The 21,975-nt window shown below is 49.7% G+C and overlaps 3 protein-coding genes across 3 annotated transcripts; 2 read left to right on the forward strand and 1 right to left on the reverse strand.

The window, feature by feature from the left end:
• Positions 1-5,159: 5,159 nt before the first annotated feature.
• On the forward strand, positions 5,160-7,759 carry UCRPA7_8537 (putative transcriptional xre family protein; the record flags this gene model as incomplete). The annotated part of the gene is made up of 4 exons (XM_007921049.1): positions 5,160-5,515; positions 6,107-6,217; positions 6,586-7,371; positions 7,435-7,759. 4 exons carry the CDS (start codon positions 5,160-5,162, stop codon positions 7,757-7,759), a joined length of 1,578 nt encoding a protein of 525 aa, XP_007919240.1.
• Positions 7,760-8,528: 769 nt separating this feature from the next.
• Positions 8,529-10,951, forward strand: UCRPA7_8538 (putative arsenite efflux transporter - putative protein; the record flags this gene model as incomplete). The annotated part of the gene is made up of 4 exons (XM_007921050.1): positions 8,529-8,625; positions 8,691-9,884; positions 10,359-10,492; positions 10,607-10,951. The coding sequence occupies 4 exons, from the start codon at positions 8,529-8,531 to the stop codon at positions 10,949-10,951; spliced, it is 1,770 nt and encodes a 589-aa protein (XP_007919241.1).
• Positions 10,952-11,187: 236 nt separating this feature from the next.
• UCRPA7_8539 (putative c6 transcription factor protein) lies at positions 11,188-13,786 on the reverse strand (the record flags this gene model as incomplete). The annotated part of the gene is made up of 5 exons (XM_007921051.1): positions 11,188-11,318; positions 11,385-11,907; positions 12,075-12,439; positions 12,985-13,031; positions 13,221-13,786. The coding sequence occupies 5 exons, from the start codon at positions 13,784-13,786 to the stop codon at positions 11,188-11,190; spliced, it is 1,632 nt and encodes a 543-aa protein (XP_007919242.1).
• Positions 13,787-21,975: the final 8,189 nt, after the last annotated feature.

The following is a 21,975-nucleotide window of genomic DNA, read 5'->3' on the forward strand; positions in this document are numbered from 1 at the left end:
GAGCATAGTAGAGAAATTGCAACCCGGATCCGTACTGGCTGGCCAATGGCCAAGCACATATCACCTGCAGCTGATTGAAACCTTTAGTGACGGCGGTTTTCTGGGTGGCATTGTCGATTCACAAAGAGCTCAAGGGCGATTTGGCCAGTGATGGGTGATTGCTATGAGTGCTAGCATGCTGAGGCGTGGCTCATCCGTCCCGGCACATTGAGGTGTCAAGGGAACAAAGGGTAACGTAGCCAGTCAACATAAAAGGCGAGTTTGTGTGCACAAGTTCGTGCAGTGAGCCGAGCCACTCCAGTTTTACACTTTGCAATCGAAGATGCTGTATCGAAAAGGAGGGAGGTGAAGAGGCTCATAGCTAGTCATTCTCTGTTTGGTTGTCGGTGGGTTGGATGGTAGGGAATAAGGTAGGTAGTGGAGGGTTTGGAGGGAGTCGGGACTCACCATGCAGCAAGCACCAGCACCTGAACTGGGCGGCCAGCGTGGTAATCTGGGTATATTCCTACCAACCTTTGGACCTCCAGCTTGATTAGATTACCTTTAAGACTTGCCTAGATATGCCTCCTGCCTCGTATCATTTTGCGTTTCGTGTTTGGGTATTTACGGTTAGAGGACATTAGAGGACATTAACCTAATGAAGGACTTAAGGACGTTATAATTTATTGATGCAGCATGAATAGCAACACCGTTGTTTAGATACGCGGCAAGCTTATAAACACTTAATGGCGGTATATATAATGCTATCTGTAGCTCCGTGGGCGAGGCTCCGGGACAATGTTCCGAACATTCAAGCGGATCAACTACTTCGGAGACTACCCAAACACCTTCACCCAATCGAAAAGAGGGTGCATGATTGCCTCTTCGGCATAATCATAGAATTTCTCCCCGCCCGAGGTGAAAACCTTGACACACGACTGCTGCGCATCTTCGTATTGACGATTGATACAAGCCCTGATGACGTTTGCATAATCCATTCCAACCTCTTCAGTCACACTACCCGAGTCAAGGAGCTTGGTTGCTGTCAGGAAATCCAGAGATGCAGAGTCAAGGTTCTTATCCAGGCCGCCCAACCAGTTTGGGGGCTTTTCATCTCGGATGTCCTGCATTGTTTTTCCAAATCCCAGCTCGATGAGAGCGCACCCTAGCTTGATCAGTACGGTACCCACAGGCTCACCTACAAGTAGGTTTAGCATAGTCTTGGGCCGTCTAGCCTTGCCTTTCTTGACTGCCAACTGGGCTGAATAGAATTGCTGCGTGACGAAGAGGTGGTACGTCTCGTCCCGGACTTCAAAGTCATCGTCCTCCTCCACTCCTTCAGCAGGCTGCGTTTCAACCTTCCTAACGACGCAGCACTCGTCCCAAGTCCATGAGTCATCAATCCAGGGCGTAGTACAAAGCTGAAGGACGCTCAGACAAAGCTGAAAAGCAATTTGGAGTCGCTTTTTTGTGCTGAAAGCCGGCCCATTAATCTTGATCAAATCTGCTAGGCGAACTATGTTCGCTTCTGCATCATTACCTCGTACTTCGTTGATGCTTAGTGTAAATCTTTTGTTCTCCTTTTCCAAGATTCCAAGAATATTCTTTGCCTTGCCCGCTTCTTTCTGGAATTTATCAATAGTAGAGCAGAGATCTTGTATGATCTCCTTTCCCCCAAGCTGTTCGCTATCACGACAAGGTGAAACTGAGATGGAACGGCTCCGCTTTTTAGGAGCAGATTCCAGTGGTGATACCTGCGCCATCTCAGGCAGAGAGAATGTCCTGGACTTGTTGGTAGCACCCCTACCCCTACCGAATCAATATCAGCTATATTCTCCAAGTGGGCTTCCACAATTTCACCGTGACTTACGCTGTGTCGTCGACACTATCTGAATCCGCGGTATTCGTTTCGGCATTTGACCCGTTACTTGACACAGCTATCTCGGGCTGTAAACTAGCAGTGCCTCTTGGCCAGAGGAGAAGCTCGGGAGCCCAACTGGAACTTTTCCTCTTTGAGAGACCAAATGGTTCTTGACAAGATGAGCAATGACATCCGACGGTGACAAGGTGCGACTCATGACATGTGCATGCGTAACCATGACACATGATCTCGTAAAGCTCTTCAAGATCAGCGTTCTCCCGATGAAGAAACTTGATGTAGTCCAACTGTGTAGTGTCATCTTTGTTGGAAGAACGGACGATTGATATCGCATCAGACATCAACAGGCGACGGAGATCCTTGTTGAGCTCAGAGACCGCAGCCAAATTCAGTTGAACCGTTGACTTGCGTGAATTAGCTCGTGCTGCCCTGAGCCTACTTCTGAATTTCTCTAGTACTTCCTTTGTTTGGGTCAGTAAGTAAAGTCATGAGGCTCAGCAGGGGAAACAGTCTTACGGTTCCACGGCTGATGTTACTCAGCTCAATCTCAAGCGCTTTAAGCCGTTTGTTCATATCCAGCAATAATTCTAAGAGGTGATTCGACTTTAATGAACCAAGTCTGGTGAGAAGTTCTTTGTGAAGATGTCCATCTTGCCATGTTTCCTGCAAAGTAGGTGACGATCGATCGAGTAGTTTGTCCAGTACAGGTCCCGATACAACAGGGTTGAGTAGGTTCCGCACGAACTGATCGTATATGATCGCCTCCGTCTTGAGTTTACGGGTCAGAGACGAAGCAGTACGACCGGGCTTGGCCTCTCCGTAGAGCTTCACAGCTGTTTCGACAATTGGATACAAGGCGAGAACCAGGCCGATTACCTCCCAGCCAGACATTTGCGAAATGGAGTTCTAAAGCATTTAACACGAGACCAGAATAGAGCCAAGAGCTCGTAGATGGAGATACCAAGAAGAGCCAAGATGTTATGGCAGTAAAATCAACACTACGAAGTATAATGTCTTGACCAGAAGTATCGACTGAAACAAATGGCAGAGGAGGAGGAACCGCTTCGTGGACAAAGACCGGACACTTCGGAGCCTTGGGGCAGAGAACAGGTGTAGAGAGCCTTATCGCCCGGCCATGCGGGTAGGCATGTCTGTGCTTACGTGGCGGTTTTCGGTGAGCCCGTACTTTCAGCCCCATTGCAGGAAACCATCACGAAGGTCGAATCATATGGCTGCCCGCAACCTTATAAATGCAGCCGTTCGGGTGACGGCACCAAATCAGGCATTCTGTAGCAAGGATCGTGCAGAAGTGCAGGGAAGCCTGCGGCTCTAGTTTGCGCCGATCAAATCCTAGAGCCTTGCGGCGTTGGGTGAAAGCTTGTCTCAGGAGCCTGGACCTATGCCCCGTCAAATGTGATTCCTTGGGTTGTCATTCATTTTTTGACCATGCTACAATTTCGCTTTCTCCTTTCAGTACAGTGGTTCATAATTCATCCTTCCCAGTTCGCAAAATAGTGGTAAATGCACACATCTCCCAAACGCTTTCTCTAGATGATAAATGCTGGGTAGCATGGACCTTCAGATGGCCGACTGGAAAGCTCTTCGAGATCAAGAATGCAACGAGTTGCGGTCTAAGGCGCCAATTGCGGCAAGATTCGAGGATTGTTCGCAGCTCATAAATCGACTTTGCTCAACCCTTAGTGGAAGTCCAGCGGAAACTGAGCAAGTCTTTCTTCTAGCGGAGGAATGTGAGACAAAGTTGAAAGTATGGGGTCATGATACCGGGGCCAACTCGCGAGCACTCGACCATGCTCTGCGAAGTTCTTCGCCATTGCGGACTGCAATTCTGCAGCATCTAACAGACCTACATGAGATCCTCCAACTTGGTACAACCCTCCCAACATGCTCATACTGAAGTTACAGCCCAAATGTTCTAATAAATGCTTGAACAGGAATAGATGAGATTCCTCCAAGATATGGAGTGGCTTCCGACGCGGTTAGTAGCGTTGGAGGCAAGGTTCCAAGCTTAGAGGATTTCGATCCACAAGACGATATAGACTCCGACTTAGATCCCGATAAGTACATGGATGACGCGGTAGAGATCATGAGCTGTCTGTCGGAGATGTTACCCGAGCTAAGACAACCTGCAAGAGACAACCTCACCATTGAATGGACCGAGGAAGGGGCAGCTACCGACTTGCAGATGGCTCTGGAGATGTTTCCCAATGCGCCAGAATTTCTCAAACAACGTCTTGCCAAGGCCAATTGGGTACGTCGACAACGGCTCAAGGCATCAGGCGCTACGACCATTGGCGCAGATCACGCACTAGGCGAATTGCATCACGCGAAGCAAAAGACAACCTCGGCAAACAATCAAGCTTCTCGCCTACGGCGCACACGGAGGGCTCTCCAACGCTATCGCTCTAGGAGAGGAGACTCTGAGGCTGGAATATCAACTATTGCTTCAACCGCTCTGGACACGGTATTTTCCAATGGTTTATTCCACTCAGCATTGGGAACATCAGTTGCTGAAACACAAGATTCGCCTGCCACCCGATTCAAAGTTCCCGATCCCCCTGTCAAGCTTAGTTCTGGTCTCTCCTTCAACTGCCCTTACTGTCTCTTTGAACTCCCTCTTGACCTGCAAAACATCACGGAGAAAGACTGGTCTAATCATGTGTTTTTGGACATTGAACCATATATTTGCACCTTTGACCATTGTTTACATGCACACAAGACCTTTGGCAGCCAGGAAGAGTGGTTTCAACATGAGACCTGTGAGCACAGGCTGCAGAAAGTCTGGGTCTGTCACAGTCCCACTTGCCTCAAAGAGTTCTCCTCTGAAGTCCTATTCCATGATCACCTGCTCGCCTCTCACGCAGATTTATTTCCATCCACTGATCTGTCCGCTGCGGTCATTGACGCATTCAAGGGTCTATCTCCTCCGGTGATGAGAACAAATCTTTGTGCCTTGTGTCTGGCATCCTTTCGTGATGCAGCCAAACTAAAGGATCACGTTGCCAATCACCTCGAGCAGTTTGGCTTGACAGCCATTTACTTCCAAGAAGACTCAGACGACGACGCATCAGATGGTGGAGATGACAAGATGGAAGGCCCCAGTCAGCCCAGTGAGCTGCTTCTCGGTCAATATGTTGCTGAGCAAGCCTCAATCTATGAACTTGCCCGTTCAGACTTGCCAGAGGTTCAAGTCGATCATCAGTACAAGCTGGCGTGGAAAAATCTTCAACCCCTTAGACCTACCTTCGGGGCTACGGAAGCGCGTACCGTTGACTCGTCAGATATGGCAGATAACGGAGAGGATCAGCCGCCCAGAAAAGAGAAAGATGATTGGGAGAATAGAGTGAATATATTCCTAGAGGACAAACGGGAGACGGAAGACCACGAGTCGATCAGTCAGGTCACCGATGAACTTGTTCGTTTCAATCGTCCTCCCAGATCTGTTGAGTTTGTGGGGAGAAAAGATAGTCTGGATCGTCTTCACGCGGTGCTGTCAAAGCCCGGCCAGATCGGTCTGATGAGTGGGCGTGGCGGTATAGGAAAGACTGCCACAGCTGTGGAGTACTCCTACAAGTTCGAGTCCGAGTACTCCGCAATATTTTGGATTGAGGCCGAGACAGCTGGAGGGTGTGCTAACAAGTACGCCCAAATTGCCGAAAACCTAGGCATAGTTAGCGATTCAAAGCGAGGGGAGGCTGCTCTCATTAATCTCGCGAGAGAATATCTCAGCACGACCGAAAGAACCTTTTTAATAGTATTCGACAACGTGGAGGAGTGGTCAGATATATTGCCCTATATTCCAAGGAACATGCCAAAAACCAACGGCTCGATACTCATTACAGCCCGCGAAACCAACTTCTGGCCGAGGACTTCCAGAAACTACTTCCACTTCAATCTAGATATCTTACCTCTCGAAGAAGCCACCAGCCTTCTTCTCAAGTCCATGCAATCATCATCTTCTGAAGAGGACTGGTCAAAGCATCCAGACTATGCGCTCGCTGCAGAAGCCTCCAGGCTTGTAGGGCAACTACCACTAGCCGTCAGCATGGTAGCAGGTTATCTGAAAGTGTCACGTTGTCCAATAGAGGAATTCCTGGAGACTTGGGAAGAGCGAGAGGAAATGTCAAAAAAGAAGAAGAAAAGCAAGCCTGTATCCCAAGGTTTTGTAGATGCTGCTATCGATTCACTATGGGACATTGGTATTGGCGAGCTCTCGCTTAAAGCTCGCAGCCTCCTCGATATACTTTCCTTTCTCGACCCTGAAGCCATCCCCAAGGACCTGCTTGTCGGCGATCACACGGAAGAAGCATTGGAATTCCTAAACTCGGCCGAGACAATCAGGTATGTACTGAGATTCTGAAAACAGAATGTCAAATCCTCCATAATACCATTTGTACAACGAGAGAGCTGATGAAAGTTGTGTTCAGATATAAGCGGATGATTGACCAATTAAGCGGCCGGAAACTCATCGCAGTCGTGAGGGACGAAACCGGTAATGAGACATATAGTATCCATCGGCTTCTTCAGACAAAGATTTTGTCGGACATGGACAGCTACAAGATAGGGGAAACCTTTGGCTACAAATTTAGTGAAACATTTCAGAGCGCGCTTTTTCTGATCCGAAAGAAATATCCACCCGCCTCCCCAATTCAAGTCCCGGAACCAGCCAAATGGGCAGACTGTGAGAAGTATATGCTACATGTGTCTAGTCTTCACCGGATATACCAGGAATACAACCATACCAAACGCATTTGGCCAACACTCAATCTTGCAGAGCTGTTTTACAATGCTGGATTTCATGTATGGGAGAGACAGACGACAGCATATGATGGCCTATCTTTCCTGAAGTGCGCAGAAGAACAGCTCGATGCAATTGACTTCGACCCGAACGGAAAGCTGCGCGCCGATATACATAGCATCGCTGGAATCTACTATAACGGGGCCGGTTCTGCTTTCAGGGACGAGAGTATTAGGAAGGCACAGGCCGCGCTCCGCATCCGACAAGTCATCTACGAATCTAATCCAGAGGACAATGACAGTGATGTGCTGCTTCGGAACGCCGCCAACGATCTTGCATCGTGTCTCCTCAATAAGAATGAATATGAAGAGGCTGGCAAGCTCCTTGAAGGGTGCTTGGAACAGTACCGCACATGGGGTACGGAGGATGACATCCCATTCGAGTATGCGAAGTATTACAACTGCAATGCGTTTGTGCAGATGAGACATGGCAATTACCAGGACGCCATTGAGTCTATGGAGAAGTGTGTCGAGCTTGCCGCGAAGCACTCCACTCAAACATGGCAGTACTGGCAATACAAATTCTCCCTGGCGTGCATCATCCACCAGTCAGGAAATTCCCAGAAAGCCCTGGAAATCCATTTGGAAACTCTGAACGGTAGGCTGGATCTCTTTGGCCAACACGACCAGAACACGATTTTCAGCACCTACGCTGTCGGCGCCATGTATCACCACCTCAAGGCTGTGCCAACCGCCATGTAAGTCTTGCCATCTCTATGAATCATGTTTACATCAAAACGATGCTGACCTTCGAGCCGCAGTGACTACATGATTGAGTGCATCGAATGCGCGAGAACCTCAAAGTTCCCGGAAGAGGCACTGGGAAGAGCTCAACTTCATCTATCCAAGATGTTCCGCGAGCAAGGAATTGAGGAGGAGGACGCCAAGAAACTGGAGGCCGATGCCCTAAAGGTGTTGGGCGAGTATTCACAATATGCCTCGGATTTCTTGAAAGGAGTCGAAGACCCGATGACCCTCTTCGACGACTTGCAATCCATTTTTGACGGCCGATTCACAGGCCGGCAGCTCTTGAAGTACATGCAGGGAATGTCTGACGTGTCTCAAAGCGCAAAACCGGTGGCTTAGAGGTGTGCCGTGCGAGGATAAGCGTTCTGTATGATTTGTCTAGGAAACATTCACCATGACGATGAGCAACTTGATTCTGTCATAAATCACTTCACCCTGGGTTTTCTGCTTAGGTCATTTGGCTACCCGTCTCGGGCATCCGGCGAGGAGCGGTTGACATCTAATGCCTATGAATAGTGGTCCTCGAGTTCTTAGATAATGGTCTGAATAGAAGTATTCATCTTGATGCATTCGGACATCTCCTGGCTTATCTGATCTTTGTCTCGTGGGTCTTCCGGGCAGTGGGCAGCTGTAGTAGCTCCTTGCCCTAGAAGAGGACATCTCCGCGTCGAAGACTTTCCGCTCTTTGTGCAAAACTTGAGGTGATGGAATCGATGTATTCGTTCGCATGTAAATCACTCCCGGTGGATCCGACACATTCCGTCATAACGTTAGCGGCGGGACACTGAGTTAATTGCCGGCCCCGCCCCAGGGCATGCTTGGCACTGCTACCTTACCTAACCTTACCCAAGTCCAGTAACCGGGTCTGGCGCCGTAGTGGCATCCGTGCCCCGCACTTCCCGACTGTCCTGGGCATTGGGTATTTGAGGCTGAATACCTTATCTCAAGATTCGTCTCGATCCATGTATTGACGGAGCAGCGGTCTCATCACGACAGCGACAACAGCAAAAGTGCGCCATATCCTCTGCGTCACCTAGCATTACCATCATCGCTATCATCGCCGATGGAGAGTTGATGGCCTAGCAACTACTTTGAAGCGCCTATCACAATGGCAGGAGACAAGGACACGATTGACATCGACCTCGATACCAGTAAGATCAAGGATTGGCGGTCGATCATCACCCTCGTTGTATTCGTCCTCACCAGTGAGTCTCTCATATTGGACGACTCCCGCCACCGAGGAGGAACGAGTAACACTAACACCGACCAGACCTCGTGGTTCTCTTCCCTTTCCACACTCCCATACCTGTGCCATGGTGGTTTTCAGATGCTGTATCGGATACGCTGAGCGCAGTTCGCATCATGCCTCCTAGACAAAAGCCCAGCGCTCAGAATGGCTCCGCCAATGAGCAGCCTGGCAGGCATGGGAGATTCAGGATGCTCATGTTTCCCATGAATTATGTCACGGCGCCCTTGATAGCAGATCTTTTCCTGCTCGCTATCTTGGCTATCGGTAGGAAAGAATTACATGATGGCACCATTGGCGCGAACAATATCTCGCCCATCGACATTATGGCCTTCTTCCTCACCTTGGCATACATCGCCATCTCTATCGATGCATCGGGCCTCATCAGATACCTAGCATTTAGGGTTTTGAAATGGGGAGGGCAGGAAGGACACAGGTTATTTTTCTACCTCTATGCCTTCTTTTTCGCCCTGGGCAGCTTCATTGGAAATGACCCCATCATCCTGTCCGGCACTGCTTTCCTTGCATACATGACCAGAGTTTCTTCAAACATTGTACATCCGAGAGCATGGATCCATTCTCAGTTTGCAGTGGCCAACATTGCGTCAGCAATCCTTGTCTCTTCGAACCCGACGAACTTGGTACTGGCTGGTGCTTTCGATATCAAGTTCATCCACTACACAGCCAATATGATTGTACCGGTCGTCATCACCGCCATAGTGCTCTTTCCCTTCTTGCTCTACATTATCTTCTTGGATGAAACCCTCATCCCCGTCAAGATTAACCTGCACGAGCTTCCGGAAGAAGTCAGGGCAAGGAAGCCAGTGAATCCTAATATTCCGCATGCAAGAGGAGAGGCGGAGGGCCAGGTCGACAATCCCTCTAACGATGATCAAGCTAAGCTTCTACCGCTCGAGGAAATCATGAACCCTTTCTTGGATAAGGGTGGAGCGGCCTTTGGCGCCGTCATCATGGCTGTCACACTCATCACGTTATCAGTTGTCAACGCTTTGAGTACAAGCAGCGGTCATTGGTACGTCTACTGGGTAACTCTGCCAGCCGCATTTGTTATGCTATGCTGGGACGTAGCCTTTGGTTGGTACCATCGGCACGAGACACGAGAAATCGCGCGCAAGGGTCGAGAAGCCTTCGAAAGAGCAAAGGCTGAGCGAGCTGAGAGGGACAGGGAGGAAGCCGAGGCTAGGCGGACACCTCAGAGTAGGCATGACGGTGATGAAACGATCGTTATCGAAATGGACCGAATGCCTACGCGCGATGTCCATGAACTAGACTCAGACAGTGCTGATTGTGCAGACATCAAAATTGGAGTCACTGGGGACGATACTATGTTAGTGGGCGATAGTATTGCTGCGAGACCACCCAAATCGGGCTCCTCCACTGCTCTCACTTCAGCGCTAGGGGTAACGGAAAGCGGTGAGCAACCGATCAGCAGAGGAAGCATATTAGTCCAGAAAGAGGAATTGCCACGAGTGGAATCTAGCAAACAACCTGGAGGTCTGCTGGCTGCTACTCTTAGCACAGAGACGGATATTAGGAGGCGAGTTGCAGACCCTGAGATACACGCCTCGCCCGAATTTGAGAACCCAAAGAGAAAACCACCACGAACCCTCCAGTCTCTCCTCGCGGACTTGTATCGATGGTGTCAGGAAACATTTCCAACAGTCACAGTAGTGTTGGCGCATCTGCCCTACGAATTGGTTCCTTTCGCCTTCGCTATGTTTGTTCTTGTGCAAGCATTGGTGACGAAGGGATGGGTCCCAGTATTCGCCTACGGATGGGACCACTGGGTCAACAAGACTGGGACGGTAGGCGCAATCGGCGGGATGGCCTTTTTATCATTGACTCTATGCAACGTAAGTTGGATAAAATCTACGGAGCAAAGTCCCGGTGTGCCAAGCTGACTAATTACTATACAACAGTTTGCAGGAACGAATATTGGAACCACAATCCTTTTGTCGCGCGTCATTCAAGCATGGACTGAGATCCATGCCATCAACCACGAGCCTATCACGGATCGCACGTTTTGGGCGACGGTTTACAGCTTGGCTTTAGGGGTCAACTATGATGCCTTCAGCACAGCCATCAGTGCGTCACTTGCCGGCCTCCTGTGGCGCGATATCCTTGGTAAAAAACATATCAAGGTGCGCCCATTGGAATTTGCGAAAGTTAACCTCCCGATCATTGCTCTTGCTATGACTGTTGGCTGCGTTGTCCTCGTTGCCGAGGTATATATCATCAGGGACACCAAACCCTACCATTTATGATTGATGATCATGGCATTATTGTTATCATATAGAAATGTCCTTTCGGGGAATAGTAGCATGGAGATGCAGACGAAAGGCTAAGTAGGGCCAAAATGTGTCGCGCCTTAACGTCTGATCTATACAGCAAGCAGTTTCTGAGCATTTACAATCTCTCGCTTTTTTTTCGATCAATGATATTCCTACCACATATTGACTAATACCAAAGCAAATTTCTTCCGCTGCCTTGATTACGAATCTTATGTTCTCTGGTCCCAGCTTGGAGAGTTCCACATGTAGCCGTCCAGACCAGCCCTATTGAAACCAAACAGTGCATCATCCGGCAGGAACTCGTCAGTCTGCAACATATTGCTGCGCCCCGTGTTCCAGGCTACAAGGCTATTATTACCACCCAGGTTGCCGGAGTTGATATACTGTGGCTGTGCATACGCCGTACCTGCGTGATTTTGCATCGGCCCGCCGAATCCAGCTTCCTCCATCCGCACCTGCTCCGGCGGCTCTTGCATGAAACTCTGCACAATCGCCTCCATGTCTAGATCGGGGAATGTCAACCCGAGCTCGTTGGCATAGTCATTCTGTGGCATCTGTTCCGCGTCCACGCTCTGCGGGCCGGGCGGTATCTTCTCGGCCGAGCGTGGACTGATCACGCGCCTCTTCTCGAGCGCTACGCTCATCTTCTCGGCGAGGTCGATGATGACTTTTCTGGCTTTTCTCACGGCCCAGTTGGTCTCGCCGTTCTTTTCCAGCACGGAGAGACACGTCTCGAGGCTTGTGTGCGCGTCGGATCTTGGTGCGCGCTGCGCGGCGATGCGCACGTGGATGGTGGCGCTGACGTAGGTTGCGTATGATATTAGGTAGGGGGCTCGCTTGATAGAGAATGCGCGGTCGTACGCTAGCACGAGCTGCACTATCCGTGTTGCTGCAGCTGCACAGGGCGCGAAGGCTTTGGCGGCTACGGTCTGTGAAGGGGAATTTGAGTCTAGCCGTCCCTCGGAGACAAAGGGGCGATTTAGTAGAATCAAAAGCACATTGTACATGGCCCTACAAAAGTTAGCTCTCGAATCCTGACTGTCATGTGGAAGTAACTATACTGCAATGATATAACGTGAGGCGGTGGCACGGTCACCCCTTTGTCCACTTGCACGGTGCTATAGACCAAATGATCTGGCAGCTCAGAGCTCCACTTCTCCAACTCTTTTTGCAGAGTCTCGCGGTCGTTCCAGAGCTCAGACGACTCTTTCTTCGCACTCTTCTCGGCGTATACTTTGTTAATAATCTTATTCATAATCACACATAGCTTGCACAGCTCTGTGAAAGTTGACACGCTATATGCGGGACTGCCAGGGTAGTTCTTGGCAGACTCGCTGAACGCAAACGGCGTCCATGATTCTAGCTCTTCATATTTGTCGCTGAAGATCAAGGGCACCCTCGTGTCGAAGTCTTGGATGCTTGGTGGTCTTCCTTGGTAGAGCGACTGGATCTTATCGACCACTGTGTGAATAAGTCAGTATAGTTGATGAACGGGGCCATTTTTGCATCTCAGCGTAACCAACCAAATGCTCCCCAAAAGACACGGCGGTGTATCTCGACATCCTCTTCGGTCAGCATGCTAGATGCCGAGACGAATGGCCTATCTACATGGATACCGAGATCGACAATCATCCGGAATGCCAACCCGGCATACATCCACGCCGCACTCCTCTCATCGCCGAGGGCAAACAAGGAATTAGTCATCACAAGGAGCGCCTGGATGGTCGTGATCTCACTCCTATCCAATGCATCACCGAGAAGTTCCTTAACCCGTTTTCTGAACGCCCAGCCTGCTGTTCGAACATCGTTTGGGTCTCTTCGCAACTCTAACCGTGGACTAAACTTCGACGCTCCATAGTATATAGCGTTGAGGAGAAGCTTGGAGAAATACTTTCCGCCGCATGCCATATCTCGCATGAAGGCTGGGCGGTAGGTGAGAAGAAATGAATGATGTTGTCTGTTCCAATGTAGAGATAGGAGATGAAAGCCAAGTTCTGGGTCCACACCGTCAAAGTCCAGTTTGCCGGCCGCGTAGTTGATAGTTTCCATTTGTCTAATCCAAGACATAGTCAGCAGAGTGATCGTGCCTACTCATCTAAGCTATTGAGCACAGGGGCCCGACAACTACATGACAAATTAAGGAGTAATCACGAATGCCACGAAACGAGGAGCTCGCCGAGAAGGCTCACCAGCCTTGCCATATCCTCGGCACACGGAGACAATCCGGTGTCAGATTACATACCGTTGATGTGCTGCCTCTGCCATAAGCACTTTCTCGACTAGGTCCGGCGGTATATCAGGCCGGCGACGGGTGCCAAGCACCGATGCATCTTCAAAATGCGCGCTCGTGGGCCCGTAGTATGTGCTCGGGACGCCATATCGGCCACCTACATTGCCTTCCGCGGGCGGAAGATCAGACTCCACAGTAGACTCTACCGGTCCATCGCCGTTGGGGCTCAGAATCAAGCCTCTCATGCTCCGGTGAGCAGTGGGACTGTCCGTCTCATCTGTTTGCGGTACTCGGTCTGCATCCGGGCTCAACGGCAGCGGCACCCGGCCGCGATGTTCTTGCCGTCTCACACTTACACCAGCATTGCCCTCTGAAGGTCTCCGACTAAGGAGATACTCCGGCAGTCTCTGTTTTTTCTGCTCGTAGATGCATTCCTTCTCGTAGATCTTGCAATTGCTACAACGCGGCTGCTCATTATTGCACTTGATCTTGCGGCCGCGACAGAAGGTACACGCCGCCGGCGCGCGCCGCTTTCTCTTTGGCGAGTGTGCATAGATTGTGGTGTTGTCTGTGTCCATTCTGTTGATGTCAGTAAGAGAGTTCCACGGCAGCGACGATGCCGCGGTATTTGTTCCTTCGACATGTTTGCTCCCCGCAATTTGTTTCGTGGAGTGCCACAGTGAGACCTTGACTCGAGTACGGGGCGCCCCCGAACAGGTTAATCACCTGCGAGTGGAGACACTCTTCACTGTCACAGAATCGTGTCTTACGGCTAAACGGCACCTGTAATCATCGTGGGTTATAGCGCCAAGTGCTTGGCTCAGGCGATCGTTAGCGGATGCCATTAAGCGGTATGCTGATTCCTACTTGCCGCGGCAATTCTACGACCGCGGGTACATTGCCCCTGTCATGTGGGTCAAGGGGTATTCCCCATCAACAATGTCGCAACTCGGACTGTGTCTCTGTATGTACAGTCAGCACTGGGATTACTGCCGCTGATCGGTGGAATTAGTCGTAGAAGACGCGATTTAGATGCATTGTGACCTGGGGGAGTTTTGATCGGCCAGATTCTCATGTTCTTGGCCGCCGGCTACCACGAGCCTCGGTCGAAAATCGAATGCGTATGGCTGAAGGATAAACATACGAAACATCATGTCGCAACCGATCCAAACCAGCCCATCGCTGGGCATCCCAGCAAAAGGACTACAAGGAAATCAACCTGCAAAACCGCAAAAGAAGGTATATCCCTGGTCACATGCTTACACGGAATTTTAACTGATTTATCGCCAGCATATTCCACCCATAGTCTCATGTGTCTCAGGTGCCGTTGCCGGCGGGTGCGAGGCTGCCATCACGGTGAGTCCAACTCGTACAACTACAACATTGATACCGCTCTAATCTTATCGCTCAGTACCCATTTGAATTCGCTAAAACGCGACTTCAATTGAAGTCAGATATCACGGTCTCAAACCCTGTTTCTATGGTTAGACATATCATTGTCAACGATGGTATAAGAGGTCTATATGTCGGTTGCTCGACTCTCGTAGCAGTACGTATTCTACTCATGCACTGCTTTATCTATCTTATCATCAACACGAACTAGGGCACAGCTCTCAAAGCTGGAGTTCGATTCTTGTCATTCGACGGCATCAAAAATGCACTTTCAGATGAGAAGGGACACTTGACGATGTCTCGATCCATTTTCGCGGGCATGTTCGCCGGCTGTGTTGAGAGCGTCGCTGCAGTCACTCCTACTGAGAGAATCAAGACAGCCATGTAAGTGTGTTATTGTTATAAATCAGAGGGATCCTTGGGCGGTGATTCTGACCAAGACAGGATCGATGATGCACGAGGCGCCAAGAGGTATCGCTCTTCACTTCATGCCACTGGTCTCATTGTCAAGGAACAGGGATTTGGCGGCTTGTATAAAGGGCTCGGATCAACCACAATGAAACAGTGTGCTACTTCTGCCGTTCGCATGGGCTCATACAATACCATGAAGCAGGCTAGCCAGTCATATGGCCTACCTCAAAATAGTGCAATGACTTTTGGAATTGGCGCACTGGCAGGGACGATCACTGTGTATGCCAGCCAGCCGTTTGACACTATCAAGAGCAGGACTCAGAGTGCTAAGGGTGCTAGTACGACTGAAGCATTTGCTAGTATATGGAAAGATGCAGGTGTTCGCGGTTATTGGAAAGGTAGCACGATGAGATTGGGAAGGCTTGTATTCAGTGGTGGCATTGTTTTCTCCATCTACGAGAAAGTTTCTGGAATCTTGATGGCTGTCAAATAAACTCATTGTTGGCGATAGAATACGATGAACCTCGTGTATACCATGTAGAGCTAGATTGCATAAAGCTACCAAAATTAAAGCGGTGCCCCAAACTCTGAACTGGGTAATTCTGTCTATCGTTCGAAGTGAAGCAGCCCTTGCATCCCTGCTATACAGACTTATACAAGTTTCACTCTTACTCTTCTAGGAACATGATCATCTTGTTCACTGTTTGGATTAGCCCATTTGCGGATCCTTTCTTCTTCCTCTCTCATCGCAGCCTTGAGAATTTCGAGATGAGGTAACCCACAGAACTTTTGGTGCTCCGTTTCCGTCATGTTACCGTTTAGACATAAATGAAGTAACCAGGCTCGCGACTTAAAATCTTTGTACACCTTATCAGTCTTTGATGCCAAATATCTTGGTTTGTCAGATCGCTCATCCGATCCACGATACAATCCATCCCTCCCGAGCAAAGACTCGCCATATCTAATTTCTTCTTTATAGAGCGATAGAAGCGTATCCTTGTCTTCAAATATGTGCTCATGGCCCCTGAGATGATATACCGAAGGTTGGAATATCCCGATCCTATTGAAGGTAGTCTCATTGTTAGTGCAGGGTCGGAGAATCAAAGAGTGAACATAAGCATCTCCTTGGCCACTTGCGGTTGAGGCAAGGGGAAGAATGAAAAGGTCATCTCCAATTTCAACTTTCTGCGGGCTTTCTCCAAACCAGTCATAGTCCTTCAATGGACTGTGGCTGATTCGCGGGTTCTGATCTATTACGAGTCCGCCACTGGTCGCCTTGGCCCTCAACAAGTATCCATAGAGTATTGCGTAGCCGGCATCTACATCCGTAAGAACACTTCGTGACTGTCCATCCAGCTCGCATACTGCCTTTTCAAGGTTACTCAAAAGCGTTAAGCTGTGATGATTGTCATAGCTTTTGGGTTCTCTGCTCCGGGCCCATGACCATGTTGGTATGCGAGAATTTACGGTCTCGTGCCGACGTACAGCACAACGAGGTGTCTCCCAGAGCATGTCTTCTATAAACGTCTGTTTCCAAAGTCCAGCCAAATAACTGCTAGCGTCTACACCGCGTAGTAGTTGGAACTTTTTAGCCAGACCAGCCATGGCTGGGAGTGTGTCTCTGTACATGGTCAGTTGGAGCTGAGTGAAGTCTTTGACGAGACTTCGCCATAGACGCGCCAGTTCAAGATTGGCATTCTTCTTGTCGCCAGCCACAGTAAAAGCTCTTTTGGTAGCTGAATCAACCCATGAGTAACCTGACTCAGTACTGCTTGAAGTGCGACATTCGAAAACCAGCTCCAACGGTGTGAAGAATAAGACTCGGCGTGAGAGCATCCGCTCCTGGAACACCCAAGCTCGCCTGAGCAGAGGTGACACGTCTCGTGTATTTGAGCTCTTTCCCTCTGGCTGATACTGAAAGAAGGTAGGATCGGCGAATCTTCTCAAACATATGCGTTCTGTCTCAAAACTTTCACTAAGCTGGATGCTGCTCGTTGATGAGCGGAAGAGACCACCATTACTGTTTGACGATGAAGCTGCCGCGAGTGTGAGTACTGCATTTTCGTAAATGCTCGCCATCTCTCCGGCTTCCTTCATCCAGTCTTCTCTGTCATTCTGAACAATGCAGAGAGAGTCGATCCAGAGGTATCTGTAGCCCAGCTTTCTCGTAAAGACCACAGCGTCTTGAAAGGTTCGTGTGAGCCTTTCCCAGGGTATACCATGCTGAAACTCGGTCAAATTCTCGAGCGTTGTTTCGAGAGGCATTGACTCTTTGTCTGCGCCCCAGCAGTGACTGAGGCATAGATAAGGCTCCTTTTCCCCACGACTAATATGTAACCTAATGTCTGTTGATTGCTGATTTTGAATATTCTCGCTAAGGTCTAGTACTCGGGTTGGAAGCGCACATCCTGTTGTATTCTTGCTGCACACTCTGTGTGAGCCAGAGCACTGATTGATGTTTGAGAGCGTCCATTTGATTGCCTCGTCACCACCCAAGTCACCACATCGAGAAGGCCGTGGTAAGATGCTGGTCCACTCTTCAGTCGTAACTCGTTTGTTGGCATTGATTGCTGTCGTGGATTCATTCACTCTGGGGGCATCTCTGGCCTTCGAATTCTCATGGTATTCTGGATTGTATATCTCATATGTGGGAGAACTAATTTTGTACTCCCACTGCCTTTTGGAGGTGTCCGATCTTGGGCCAGTGTGAACCGAGGTTTTCAGGTCTAGGCTTTCTTGAGCCTTCTCCCAGTCGCCAAGACTTGTATGTAGAGGATGTAACATTGACAATGTTAATGAAAGTCCTTCTTGTCCGCTTTTGTCGACATATGTGAGCACGGCGTTTTGGAAGTTGAGGCTGAATTCATCCTTGATAACCCGGGATGCCTTCAGAATGAGGGTGCAACCAGCACATGATGTCGTCTCGACACTTTCTGCGACTTTCTTGAGAGTGATCGAATATGGTGCATCTAATGCTGGTAGTCGACCAAATTTTCGCCATTGGCGGCGTAAATGCTCCTTGTTGAGATCTAGGCAAGTCGAACAGCGTGCTGCTGACTCAAGGAACGGTCTGTCCATTGTACCAGTCATGGCGTCACCCCGATTCTGGAAGATTTTATGACACCTGGTTCCAGCCACCTGTTCTTGATATCAAAAACTCTCAGAAACTGATTGCTCCGTGCCAGTCAACAAAACGCTGATTTCCTGTTCATTTGTTGAGCTTCCTAAACCTAAGTATTACGCAGCTGTCGACAGTTTGGGCTGCCCAATGCCCTGTAGCCACGCCACCCTCCAGCGCTGCGCCACACTCAGCAGGCAGCATCTCCACCATTGATGAATTCTAGGCGACAGCAAAGCCTTGAACTTTGAATAGCTCCAAGAGCTTCAGACTTACTCTCTTCATTCGCTTTGAAACCGCATATCGAACCAATGCCATTTCAGAATTCTGATCAGTCGAAGTCTCAAGAACATCTCGCTAAAGCTTTAAAGGCTTTGCAAGAGTTTGAAATAGGGTATCTCGCTCAAGACCTCAACATTGCCATACAACATGCGCGTGCCTCGGTCAACGCATTCGCCGCTGGCGACGAGAGGCGAGCGGGCGCATTAGCTATTCTTGGCGTCGCTCTTCAGAGACGGTATCAGACATCGCCCAGAAAAGACATCCACGACGTCGAGGAAGCCGTTCAAGTAACTAAGGAGGCCTTGGAGCTTAGGATCTCGGGTGCACACCGCGAAGATCCGCAGGACTATTTTGACAACCTAGAGCGAGTCCTCGTGTTCCTTGCCAAGACATCCAAGCATGATAGGGATGTTGAGAAAGGTATGAATACATTTCAGGAAATTGTTGACCTCACCTGGGAAGGAAGTCCGTATCGAGCATTGGGCTTGAAAGGTCTTTGCAATATATGCAGCTTTGGCTATGCACAAACTCAACAGCTGGTATATCTGGATAGAGGCAAGACTGCCGCGCAAGCTGCACTCTCCATCATTCCAAAGGGACATCCTCTCAAAGAGACCATGCTGGGAGTGCTCCATGATTTCTTCGACGACGGGTTCAAGAAAACCAAATCTTTATCGGACATAGACGGTATGATTCAGGTGTCCCAAGAATTGCTAGCCCTCGAAGCAGAGAGTTCCGTTACAAATCCATTAATGGTTTTGCATAATCTCGCCACTGCATTCACCAACCGTTTCAACGTAACGGCTGACGCTAAAGATATGGAAGAAGCCGTTGCCAGCCGTGCTACTGCCGTCAAAATGGCAATCTTGAAAAGCCCGAGGGGTAGCGTTGCCGACCGGTTAGCTGCTTTGAAACTCGCTCGTGAGGAAGGACGGCAGCAATTCCTTCTGCAGAAAGACGTCCTCATAGTGCAGCTCCGAGACAGTCTTCGAACATACTTTGAGGTGACAGGCAACATACCAGAGATAGATGAAGATGTTCTTGATATCATCCGCATAATATCAAATTTCATGCCTGATGGACACCAAGATCCAATCGAGTGGCAGCGTCGGCTAGGTGACGCCTTTCAGAAACGATATGAGCAGAACCATCGCATCGCAGATTTAGAATATGCAATTCTCTCTGTGACTGCTGCCATGCAGTCAACTAACGAAACCTACGAAGGTTGGGAGTCACTGGAAGACAAATATAGGGAGAGATACAGGTTATGGTCGGAACACACAGGGAAAATGCCCGAAAGCGAGATTTCTATGTTGATATTCGGGGATAATAGCTACATACCACCAGAGGTGGACCGCAACCTAGAGCTTTCTGTGCCCTATAGTTATTACTTAGGAGATCTTCCAACAGAATGAATCTGAATCAGCCGTCCACATGGGCATGACTCTAAAAACTCATCTGTGACATAATGCTCTCCACTAGATGTGCTCCCAAGGCATGACAATGATGCTAGCCAAGGAGCCATTGTCTGGCATTGATTAGAGCGTAGTAGGCTACTAGGTGTATCTTAGATGAATTGAAAGCCAAGAGGCTCCATTCATGTCCCGTTATCTACCAAAAGCTTTGTAAACCACTCGAGCGTATGGTGTCTCTCAAGAGTTGGCGGAGCCGAGTCCAGCATCTGTCTCAGCCTGTTGACTGTCCTATAGGATTGTCGCACTTTCAAACTAAACATTGCATACTCCTCTGCAAAAGTCCGTTGCGGTTCGTCAAAAACAAGGCGTAATCTGACACCAGCGAGTGAGGCCGCACACCACAGAGCAGTCATCTTTATTCCAGGATCCCCACAGAAAGCACCACATCCCCAGAGACCCACGAGGACCTCGTCGTACTCCCCTGACGAGAATGCAATTGCCGCCTTCCGTATCTCGCGATCCACATTGCCTGGTTGTAGGTCTGGAAGGCCAAGCTCGCTAGAGACCATGTCTAGCTCAAGCGCGTCCATGAACAGCATGGTGCGATCCTTCCAAGCCTCTACCGACGACGCTGGCCATTGCTGAGGCTCAACAGCAATATCGCGTCGTTGCCCTTTGATATTGAGCATTGCTTCCGGTCCCTTAACGATGAGGACTTGGTCGTCTTGTAGCGGCGGTGTAATGAGCACCGCCGGGCAGGCTTCCGGTGAGCAACCAACATGGATCTCTTCCTGGGTGGCGGACTGTCCAAAGCCAACGAAGCGATTGGCAGACACCACACATGCGCCATGAGGCAGCCCCAACGCAGACGGATCAGTGCTATACCTCTCAACAATGCGAACGGTAAGCTCAGATAGAGGTACTGTCTCATTAGAAACATTGTTGAAAATCCCCGCCCTGATAGATGAGGAGTCGCGTAAAGCATAGCATACAGGCGAATCCTCCCCAGACGCTTCAGAATCACCAGAAAATGTCACGAGCTTGTCAAAATACGAGAACAAAGACTCCAAGTAAGCGGACATGGCTTGGAGGTGTCGTTGCTCATTTCCATACCAGGCCGCGAAATCATGTAATCCGTCATCCTTCCAGGACGGAGCTTTCAAGGTACCGAGAAATTGATGTATAACGAGGCATCCCACCTGCTTACGGCTCAGCTGGACACTATTTGCTGCGCGGTCGCGTCCTAGAACAGGCAATGTGTTGCCGGGGAAGAGTTGTGGCATGCTCAGCGCGATTTTCACGAGCGTCGGCCATTGCGTCTGGAAGAACTTCGGCCGGGAGGCAAGAAACTTCCGTAGTGTCCCGTAGTCTCCCGCAAGGCCAGACGAATCGTGAGTAGTGACAGATATGGTTTCTAGAAGGTCAATGAGTGTCTCTGGTGAGGTTATATCGCCAAACAACAGCTCGGAGAGGAGTGCCCAGAAAGGAATCTGGCCGTTTTCATCCTCCTCGGTGTCCACCGTAATGCTAAATCGGTCAACGCATCTATTCGTCGGTGATGAGGGCAGCGCGTAATGATTTTCTGAGCCCATTCTGAAGTGTGTAGAATATTATCTTGCTACATCGTTGTTATCGAAACACGGTCACCGTCACAATTCCGCTCAGTACTTTGCAGGAGTTTTGTCTACTGGTTGAATGAACTGTTGTTGTTATTGAGTCACCGGCGACGCGTTAGGGCTAGGGCGAAGCTATGGACACTAAACGATGGCGGACATGCGCAGAATTCAGGACTCTTCACAATGACGATTGTATCCTTGCGGTGCTTGTTGTCAGCCATCATCGAACCTCAACATACGCAGCCAGTTCTCCGGTGTGATCATCTTCAATCAATGTTTGATAGATCCAGGGTGTTTGGATTCTGTGCTGGCCAGGGAAGCAGCACGCCTGAAGCAGGTATGGCGCCTCATGATTTAGAGGAAGTACGGTGCGGGGTCGAGGACTAATAAGTAATCCCTCAGTGTCTATAGGCCTCATAAATGACTGCAATCGACCTGGCAGGCATAGGTGGACCCGCCTGTGCCACAACGCGTGGAGACGAGGCGCTTGTTAGTGCTGCTCCAACTTCGACTTCCCGCGGCATCTCAGGGGT

Source organism: Phaeoacremonium minimum, assembly GCF_000392275.1.
Source record: "Phaeoacremonium minimum UCRPA7 unplaced genomic scaffold PA7_03_scaffold_597, whole genome shotgun sequence".
In the NCBI taxonomy this organism is placed as follows: domain Eukaryota; kingdom Fungi; phylum Ascomycota; class Sordariomycetes; order Togniniales; family Togniniaceae; genus Phaeoacremonium; species Phaeoacremonium minimum.